Source organism: Paralichthys olivaceus, chromosome 11 (assembly GCF_024713975.1).
Source record: "Paralichthys olivaceus isolate ysfri-2021 chromosome 11, ASM2471397v2, whole genome shotgun sequence".
NCBI classification, from domain to species: domain Eukaryota; kingdom Metazoa; phylum Chordata; class Actinopteri; order Pleuronectiformes; family Paralichthyidae; genus Paralichthys; species Paralichthys olivaceus.
This window is the reverse complement of record NC_091103.1, coordinates 23139685-23150433: the sequence shown is the minus strand read 5'-3', so window position 1 is coordinate 23150433 and position 10749 is coordinate 23139685. Positions and strand designations below refer to the sequence as shown.

General features: G+C 41.0%; 1 protein-coding gene and 1 non-coding gene across 2 annotated transcripts; one reads left to right on the top strand and one right to left on the bottom strand.

Annotated features, from left to right (window-relative positions):
• Positions 1-3796: 3796 nt before the first annotated feature.
• On the bottom strand, positions 3797-3869 carry trnak-uuu (transfer RNA lysine (anticodon UUU)). The gene has a single exon. It is a non-coding gene; the product is annotated as a tRNA-Lys (tRNA).
• A 369-nt stretch (positions 3870-4238) lies between these two features.
• Positions 4239-10385, top strand: nek3 (NIMA related kinase 3). The gene is made up of 13 exons (XM_020088124.2): positions 4239-4568; positions 5357-5450; positions 5557-5654; positions 5731-5814; positions 6168-6235; positions 6353-6439; positions 7276-7330; positions 7557-7757; positions 8007-8121; positions 8256-8423; positions 8661-8774; positions 9557-9674; positions 10051-10385. Exons 1-13 carry the CDS (start codon positions 4452-4454, stop codon positions 10115-10117), a joined length of 1386 nt encoding a protein of 461 aa, XP_019943683.2. The 5' UTR covers positions 4239-4451; the 3' UTR covers positions 10118-10385.
• The last annotated feature ends 364 nt before the right edge of the window (positions 10386-10749 follow it).

The following is a 10749-nucleotide window of genomic DNA, read 5'->3' as shown; positions in this document are numbered from 1 at the left end:
GTGAGAACGCAAACGTCCTGATAACTGATAATCATAGTGTGAGAAAAAGTCTTATATCTGCTGTCAAGGTTTCTGCTTTCGAAGCTCTAAACATCCAGAATGGATGCGATGAATCGAGCAGGTTTCCTTTGACAGCCTGATCCATCTCCAAGGACTGTAAAGGAGAAGCAGCCCTGAAGACAATGAACTGAACAAACAGGGACAAGGTGACAGTATCCAAGACATTTATCTCAGGATCGGCATAAGCTCTGAGGTTAAGGATGGGGATAAAACCCTTTGTTTACGATGCTTGAATGGACGTTAAAATTCAGATAAACTCTAAGCTGCACCAAAAAGTCACCTTCGCTGTCCACAAAACCGCTTCATGACGCAACACAACAGATTCATGTTCTGTTTCTTCGATGTCCATGATCAAGTGTCTGGTAAATAGACTGAAATGACCCTTGACTTTTACACAGGGGCGTTCCATAATGGTCTGTGCATGGCCCCGAGCTGAGAGGCTACCCCCAAGAACAGCTGATTAGGTTTAGTCCACAGCAACAACGATTTTGTGAGAACCCCCCTCAAATTCTATGATCAACAAAGACAACATGGTCAGAAACCCCCCCAACGAGGCCCCAGGACACAAACCTTCTGCAAAATGCTTCATTACTTTAGAAACTTTGGTTGAAGACTAGAACGTCTTGATGTGTGTTTGAAGAGTCTGGGACGGATTTACTACTTTACTATTATTTATGTGTAGGCACTCTGTTTATCATTTTGACACTAAATGAATCATTTGAAGATTAGAATGACGTGGTTGGTATCATATGTTTCCTGTGCATTGGGGAGGGGGGTAGTTTGGTAGACCCCTCTTCATCTAGGGCCCCCAAATTCCCTTGAAATGTTCCTGCCTATAGGTCAGTGCAGCGCTTAAGCTGCAGGTCCTTGTACCTGCTGTTGCAATTACTATTATTGGTGTAATTATTATTATTAAATAGACTCAATTATTATTATTATGCGTCTATATATGGGTCCTGCACTTTGTTTTATTGTCTTTCCTCTGTTCAACGTTTCTACCTGAGGTTTTTTCGTTAAATGCAGAACAGACAGTCTAGACTTGCTGTGTGTGGAAAGCACCCGGTGATTACCTCTGTTATTATCTGAATCAAGAAGATTTTAAAGATGTGGGCAGTGATTCAGAAGTTTAGAGTGATGCAACAACTTTAATGATGCCTCTAAAAGCTTTTTTTATTATAACTATTATTAAATCAAACTGAGAGCAAATTCTGGTTTTTCACAGTTTTCTATTTTCATTATCTAATTTCTCGCAGGGCAAACATTTGAAGATTTAACGCTGCCGTCTTAATTCTGTTTGTTAACGAGATATTGTTGTGGTTTATTGTAGCAGACCTGCATATTATTTCATCACATTTTACAATTAAATATCATATCAGGTTTTCAATGGCTGTCTAGACTTAAGTTTTAAATCAGACTGTGGATTTCCAACCATCCCCTTGTGTCTATAAGAAATGAAATGGGCAAAGGTCAAGGATTTCTTTTTAATTTTACAAGAGATATATTTCACTGATAGACCCAAACATGAAAATTCAAATGAAGCTTCAAAATGACTGATTTAATGACACTGGCAGATTTCTCTGAATCAATTTTGACATTGCAGACGGTCATTCATGCAGAGTTTCACTGCCTTTTCTGGCACTCGACTCTGTTTTTCGGTCCAGAACTTGTCATTTGAGAGTGATCGGGCTGCCATGTGAATGAACCAAACTTTTGTTGTCTCTTTCAAGAGCATGACTGCAGCTCTGGTTGTATTATATAGAAGTGGTGACGGCATTTTTAAACTGACGCACGTTCACACAGATATCAATAAATGAGGCAGGTCTGAGGACTGAGGAACCTCCACACCGGAGGCTCTTATTGTCACTCAGTCTGGATTTTTATTGCCCCACGGCTGCTTCCTTTCTGTCGTATGTAATTTTTAAAGCAGCACAAACTAGAAAAGATGTGTCACAGCGTGTAACTGATTCAATAACGTACATTTTAAATGCAGCACAGCAGCACAATCACCTCATCACTGCAATCACTTCACACATTTAATATTCTCAACTTTGTGGTAAAAGCTCTTTTCATTTCTTTGTCTCTCACACATATTCACACACTCGTTCAGCTTTGGTGCTTCGGTGTCCATCTTTAATAACCGGTGATTAATGATTAGCAGGTTGGCCGTGTGAGAAGTGTTCACTTTAGAGCAGAGCAGAACTGTCAGCCTGACACTGTTGTACTTTAGCCATAAACACTGTCTTGTTAGACTTCACTGAAGGGTGGAGTCATTTGGACAAAAAACATGATGGGATTTTCAAAACACAGAACTTGTTTCCGCTGCAGATTATGTCACCCTTGAATATTGAGGAGTGAGAATCAGGCCTGTGCAGCTCAGTCAAGATCTTATCATTAAGAAAATGTTTTCACATTTCTTTTCTGAAATACAATCATTACCCTCTGCAGAGTGTTGCTTTCACCCCATCAGAGTGCGTATGTCTCAAATAACTGAAAAAATGCACGGATAGATTTTCACAAAACTTGGTGGGAGTACTTTGGAGAGTATCCCCAGATGAGTTACTTTGAAGCTGATCGGTATATAGTCTGACATACACTTTCTCTAAGATGAAATGGTCTTATAAAAATATTTGAAACAGAGCATTTCCTGATTGGGGTATAAACAGCATTTGCCAGGTGTGCTGATGCTTTTATTTGTGCCTATTATTTTACTTCATGAAATCCACCAGGAGGTTGTAGATTTTTCCCACTTTCTTATTTACCTCCAAATTGTTTTTTAAGTTTGTAATGGAAAGCAAACAGCTAATTGTTGCCTTATCTTTATTCTTCTTATTCTAAAGTCCGTTTGTCAGCAGGAGCTCAGCAGACGTTTGTGCGAAGCATCTTCCCTGACTACGTTAACGAAGATATATTTTTCTGTAGCACCCCATCTCCCCAAACAGCTTGAGTAGCATAATCCAGGAGCTGCAGAAAAACTGTTGCACCGATGCCCAATATTTACCTCATTACGGCTTTTATTTTCCTCCTGAGGAAGACAACTTGCTGATAGGTGCAACCAGAACCCTGTCAGGGAGCGGAATCGAGAGGTAATGGGGCAAATATTAGACATTTGGACCCGAATTCATTTGGCTGTGGAGCACTTGGTTTATGCGGCGCAAGATGTTCTGGGAATTCTGTTGACAATTAAAGGTGCATAACGGCGTGTGCTCAGGTTTCAGCTCCATAACTATAAATCACATACCCTTTACATTTGTGCTGACCGTATACAAATGCGTGTAATACATTTTTTCAATGCATTTTTCTTGCTCCTATCAGGCAGCAGTTCCCACTCACTGCTTTGTGATAAAAATGTATAAGCAGACTCTTGGAATTAGTTTTTATAATGTGAAATAATGTGAACATTCTTGTCTGTTTCTATGACAGCAATCTTGTTACAGTCATGTAAAACTTTTCTTGCTTTTTATTTAAAATAATGTAATGTAATGATTGGAAGTTTGTATAGAATTATGTAAACATGTTTGGCTGTGATGTACAAGTAGCTTAATGTGACAAAAACATTCAATAGGCTAATGACTGCCTATGAAAATTCTCAATATAACTTAACCTAAGAATCTGTACTTTTAGTTTTGGTTCAAACAAAGGATTATATTGTATAAAAATGTTTGTGTCACAGTTTTAAAAGGCTCAATCAGAAGGGGAAATAACTTCGCAACAGTTTAAAATGAAGACAAAAAGTATGCGCCCGAACAGGGACTTGAACCCTGGACCCTCAGATTAAAAGTCTGATGCTCTACCGACTGAGCTATCCGGGCTCTTGCCGACCGTCGATGTAATGCCTTTACATACTTCCTATCTATACTATATATATGTATATTTTTCGGCTATATTCGGCTATATTGTCATATTAAATATTTAAATATTTAGCATCAGTCTGATTATGAACAGATCCTGCAGTATGATTGACATGATAACAGTGTATAAGGGATTTAAAACACGTGCATCACATAACAGAGGAATGTATTTCAACACAGAATGACTCTGATATGAGACAATCTGATTGACAGGACACGTTATTGTCACAGTGTTTGGAAACTTCCGTCATGGGGTTAGTGTTTAGACGTTGTGATCTACTGCCATCTAGCGGTGACGCTGCGCAGTAAAGACGGGCTGTCTCTTACGTCACACGACAATAAGGAAGTGGCGGGCAAACAAAACAGCACGAGGACAGGTGGATTCTCTGTTTGTGGCGCGTTGGTCCTTCTTTTCAAACAGTCGCGGACACTTCAGACTGAAACAACACGTTCTGGAAGTGAAATGGCGCCTCCACTGGCGAGATGCCTCAGATGATGTCTCCGATTGTGGTCGTTCTTTGGTAGTTTTTGTAAGAACGCTCCATGGAGACATATTCAGTCCTGAGGGTGATCGGTGAGGGATCTTTCGGCCGGGCTTTGTTAGTCTGTTGCAAAAACACTCAGGAGAATTATGTGCTGAAAGAAATCCAGCTGTCCAAGGTATGTGGAATCACGGATGTGCTGTAGGCTGTACCATACTGTTCCTTTTATATTTGCCATTTCTGTGTGATAACTTCCGGTAGCTTTCAATATCCTGCTCGTGCTTTTATTGTGAAACACGTTGTGACTTTAGTTTTGAAAAGTGCTGTTCAAATGAACCTCTACTTATACATTGACCCGTGTGATGCGACAGGAAATGAAACAGACTCAAGTAGCCACTTTTTTTTTTGCTTTACCTCAAGTTGTCAAGCACTTTGTAACCTTGTTAAGAAAAGTGCCCCATAGATAAAGTTTATAAGTATTTCTGGGAAAGTAATAATTACCACAATTAGAAGGCACTGAGTAGAGCACATACCTCAAGGCCTAATAAATACAATCAAGCTGCAACAAATTACACACACCCAATTATCAGTCCTGTATCCTCATCAAGATCCACAAATCATCCCCTGGGCATTCAGTGGTAATGTTAAAAATGATCCTTCCTGTAGTTTTTGCATTATCTTGCTTACAATCAAACAAACAAACAACCAGACAGTGAAAACAACTGTGGATGTAATAATAAAATGATAAACAGTTGTTCCTCCATCTCCACATATATGGAGAAACCATATATGCTCTACACGCTAACACATTACAGATCATATTTGAATCCAGACATTCCATATTCTGGGATTCGGATGTGGAAATAACTGTTCCCGGTAACCCAATTCCTGCCTGCCTGCAAACATGGAGGCTGCTTGTATTGCATAATTGGAAATGCATTCAAACTTGTATTTGCATTCTTATAGAACCGGTCTAAAATGGAGAACTCAAGGCGAGAAGCCGTGTTGCTGTCCAGAATGAAACATCCAAACATTGTGGCCTTCAGGGAGGCCTTCGAGGGTAATCACACACGTAACCCTTTAACACCCTTTACAAGACATTCGTGACACACAGTCATTATCATTCTGATTGCAGAATAAACAATGTGGTTGTTGTTTTATTGCAGCTGATGACCTCCTGTCCATTGTGATGGAGTTCTGCAGCGGAGGAGACCTGCTCCAGAGGATCCGGCTGCAGAAAACTATGCAGTTCTGTCTTGATGATGTAAGGCCTCGACTTCATTCAACCATTCTCACAATTTAATATCTTTATTTAACAATTTTAACTTTTTACTTTCCAGATCTTGAGGTGGTTTGCTCAAATGTGTGCTGGTGCAAAGCATATCCACGATAAACGGGTTTTGCACAGAGATCTGAAATCCAAGGTACATCATCCTCTAGACATTCTAATTACTGTGTATTGTAGATTCCAGCCTATGCATAAAACATTTGTTTTCATACTTGGAGCATGCATTACGGACTCATGAGAGGGATCAGACTTTGCTCATATTTGCTGTCTGAATCTGAAGTCAATAACTTTGTTTATTGGTTGGTTGCGTGCTGATAGAATCTAATCAGCGTGAGCGCTGTGGAGTGAAATGAACAATGATAAAACTGCTGATCGAGATGCGATCGCTACATTATCTCGCATTTCTGCATAATGTCATCATTTCGCCACGCTCGGCTGCCCTCGTTCGGATTTTTATGTTAAATCGCTGCTTGTCATTTCCTCACCCAGAACATTTTCCTGACAGATAATGGGACAATCAAGCTCGGGGACTTTGGCTCGGCGTGTATTCTGAACAGGTAGGGGAGAGAACCAGAGTGGCAGCAGTTTATAGTTTTGCCATTTTGAATGAAAGTACTTTTTTGATTTGCTTGCTGTTGCACTTTAACCTTCACTGTTTATTTTCTGTGTTGAAGCTCGAAGGCTTACGCTCATACTTACGTTGGGACCCCGTATTATGTGGCTCCTGAAATCTGGGACAATAAGCCATACAACAATAAGAGGTATGGTGCTGCGTCTGTCTGAGCTGTAGTGTTTTTTCACAGAATTAAATGAGAATTAAATAAAACCTTAAAAGGTATTGATCAGTGTCCATGTGTGGACGTCGGGCCATTGCAACAGGAAGCGTTAAATCTATGTTTATTTCTATTCATTTCGCAGAATGTGAAAATAGAATATGTATGAAAACCTGTGATGTTTGTCCACAGTTTCCTTATAGGCTTGCACATTATATGATATATTTGTTGGTTCTGTCTTTACTGACTTACCGTGCACACACACACACACACACGCATTCAAATCAAACAACCATTTTATTCTGTCGTCATCGGTGCACCAGAACATTTTTGAATTTTGAACAGATTTCCCAAACTTGTCATAATAAGGGAAACACAGAAGAAAAACTCAACCCCTCTGAATTCACACAATTCCCACAACCTGTCATCCTCCTTTTTTTCTTTCAAATGTCAGCTTTCTTCGAGTCATGTTCAAGCTGCACGATAAATTATTTCTATTCATATAATTTAAAAACAGTTTCAGATTTGGAAAGAAAACTTTTAATTGAAATATATAAAGCAATAGAAAACACTTCATCTTACTGATCCAGAAATCAACCTGTGAACAGCCAAAGTCAGATCAAACTTGGCACCTCTGTTCAGAGATTGTTGGATGTCTTAGTGTTGATCGATGCACCAACGATGAGGCATTTTGAAAACAGCTGTGGCTCAGCAGTGAATGTGCAACTTGTGTGTGGGTCAGCCGCTCCTGTTTCTCTTTGCCAGCACATGACGAATGTCTGCTGTGAATGAATAACCCTCTCTTGTGTTTATGTGTTCTGCAGTGATGTGTGGTCTCTGGGCTGTGTTCTCTACGAGCTCTGCACCCTGCGACACCCGGTACTCCTCCTCCTCCTCCTCCTCCCTGCTCCCTCTGTTTGACTCTGGGCCTCTCTCCAAATACTGCTAATGAATCGTTGTATGAAATACTTGCTCGCAATCTTACGGCACAGCGAGGTACATGTTGTGGAAAGATGGAGGGCCGGTATCTTCAGCTGAGTCAGATTACCTTCTGTGTATTTTTCGTGGCTCAGATGTTCCTCACACCCTCTCTGTTGTTGTCCAGTTCCAGGCCTCCAGCTGGAAGAGTCTGATTTTGAAGGTGTGCCGGGGCACGTACCCTCCCCTCCCCAAGCACCTGCCCTACGAGCTGCAGTATTTGGTCAAGCACATGTTCAAGACCAACCCAAAAGACCGGCCGTCCCTGCACACCATCCTGACCTCTCACCGGGTCTCCAAACTCCTGCGCTCACATTTCCCCTCCCAGGTAAAAAGGGAAAAAAAACACAGTTTGAGCTTCCTGCACAGCGACAGTCACTCTGACGTGACTTTATCGCTGCCCGTTCATCACAAAGATATATTATCAGGACGTGGTGTCAAAGGGAGAATTTCAATTACACTTCCCCCAAGCTGTGGTGACCCTAGGTGGAATCTGACCTCTGACACGTTGCTGTTGGTTCAGATGGCCGCGGTGCTTGTGTTGCGCGTTAGATTTACTGCTGTGGATGTTTTACAGGTGATGGAGGCGGAGGAGCAGAGGAGGCGGTCGGGTGGATGGAACAGAGAGGAGGGGAAGAAGGTGGCTCATCTTCTGGGCGAGAAAAGTTTAATGAGAACGTCAACATGTGAAGGTAGGGTCCACGTCAAAGTCAACATGAAATGAAGGATTGTGGGAGATCAACTGTATGATGTGTGTGTTACCTTGGGCGTGATCTACCATGTGAGAAAATAAGCAATAATATCCTAAATAACACTTCACCCTCAGGCGTTGAGATCTCAGAGAAACGCGGTGGAAGCACAAGGCCCAGCCATCGAAAGCAGTGGGCGACTGAGCCGTCAGACACCGTGCTGCAGGTGTTGGCCAACGCCAGCCTCGTCTCATCGGACAGCATGGCATCGACCAGCCAGACCCTCGGAGGATCCGCTCATGGAGGTAAAATCAGAGCGTCGACATTTTCAATCGCTGAAATGTTCAAAAAAAGTTAAATAAGTTTGAAGAATGAAATACTACGACAGGATATTGGCCACTTAAACGGAAAAAAACTGAGACTGAGAAGTTGTAATTTTACATATTTGTATTGTGAGTTCTCCTTGCTGCTCATTTCCTCGTTTTTTCTTTATTCTCATAATATATGACATTATTCTCTTCTTTTTTCCTTCGATGTTGCAGAGGACACCAGGAAGAGGAGACAGTGGGAGAAGGATCCTCCTGAAAGGCTCCTGAAAGTGTTGGAGAAGGCCGAGCTGAGCAGAGCCTTCAGCACTTTTTTAATTAACAGAGGAGGTCTGTTGAAGTAACCACATCCATTCCACGTTATTTTAAAATAAGAACAATTGCTGCGGAGCACAAGAAATTAGAGGATGTCTTTGTTGAACTTCTTAAAGAGTCATTTAAATTATAAGGTGACTCAGAGAGCAGATATCTCCTCCAGTCCGCTTATGAGACTCCCTTAAATTCACCAGATCCATTTTTGGGGGGATCTGCACCAAATTGCACACACTTGTAAAGATTAGTTCCCTTATTGTGCCGGATTTGTTTATCTTTTTTTATCAAGAGCCATAAATTGACGTGAAATTCCTGGATCTGCACACAAAGTTCCTGCATTTTACCTTTGGTCAACAAAATCGGTTTAGTGTTTTTTGTGCAATCCTGCAAACAATCAAACAAAGTTATACCGTAACATACTTGGTAATTATATTTATTTTTTTGTGAGTGCAGGAGATGATTGAGGAGGCTCAGTTAGCACCTCCAGGTGAACCAGGGGGAGGGGATTGGCACAGATGAGACTAGTTGGCCAATCAACTCTCCCTGCATTCACACAAGGACAAACGAGACTCATGAGAGAGACAGAGACTGAGCTGAGCTGCAGAGCTGGGACGCCAGCTGAATAGCTGGCAAGTTTAACTTGAGTTTTGTTGAGTTTATGTTAGCTCTGTTTAAAGAATAAAAGATGCTGTAAAGCAACTGGTTGGTCTCTGGCTGTTATGGTGAGACCCCGGTGGTGTCGTCTATTGCCACAACGATACACAATAAATAAACGTCTGTGGTGTTTTCTTCAATTACAGATGACAACCTGCTGATGGGACCTCTCTCTGAGCCGCAGGGTGACGACACTGACGGTCCTGAGCTGGAAGTGGTCCTGGACGAGGAGCGACTGGAGCCGCGCTCTGATGACGAGGACACGTAAGTAACCTCGGTTCTGCCCTTTCTTCTGTTTTTGTTTTCAAGTCTCAGGAATGCAACAAGAGCATTGTCAGAGAATGTAAAGTAAGAACAAGAGAGAATATATATACAAAGTACATTTAAAGAAAGAAAGAAAGAGGATGTGAGTAGCTCTAGTTTTGCATGAAGAGAATATGAGCTCTGAAACTAAATGGAACATCCGATGATGATTCACATTAAAACCCATGCTATTGTTAGTGCTGTAGGAACATCTGATATGTGTCGGATCTGTAGTTAAGGAACAGAATGTGCTGAGTTTGTATTTATTATCATTTATTCATGTGACCTCTTGTATTAAAACAGTGTTGAAATGTATTGTACTGTGCTTCCTCTACAGAGACTTTGAGGAAGAATCTCCGTGTAACTGGATAGATGAAGTTGAAAGAATGTTTTCAGAGCACTAAAGCCTCGCTGCTTCCTCAGCTCACACAATCACAGCACATTATTAATGCATACAAAGGTTATTATCCAGGTTAAATTTTTTAAGTTTACAGAAATCCACTAAAGCTCAAGCAGTAACAGAGACACTATGCTTTTTCGGTTTGTTTGTATGTTTCAAGCAATGTGCAGTTTTTATGTTCTTGATCCCTTTAAAAGATATATAAACCTTTTAATTTAATATTGTGCAACTTCCTCTCACTGTTTCTTTTACATAAAAATCCTTGAGACGTGTCTGTGTCCTGTCTGTCGTTTGATTTGAACATCTGCCCGTCTACTTGTTCAAGTTACCAGTGAAAACATTCCCGGTGGATTGAGTCCGTCTGGAGGCTCCTGTTTGGCTCGTTGGGTGGGAACCACGTTGTCTTTTCAGCTGTTTCAGTTTGTTTGTTTGTTTGCAGAATTATGCAAAAACCAGTCAACAGATTTACGTAGAAGAACTCATCAAATTTTGGTGCGGATCCAGATCAGGTTTTTTATTTTTTCACTTTCTTTATTATTGCAATTTCATTTTACATTTTCATGGACTTATCAAAATAAATAATGAATCTTGATTCTAAGGGGACTTTGGTGCAGTTCCAAATAAAAGTCTGGATCC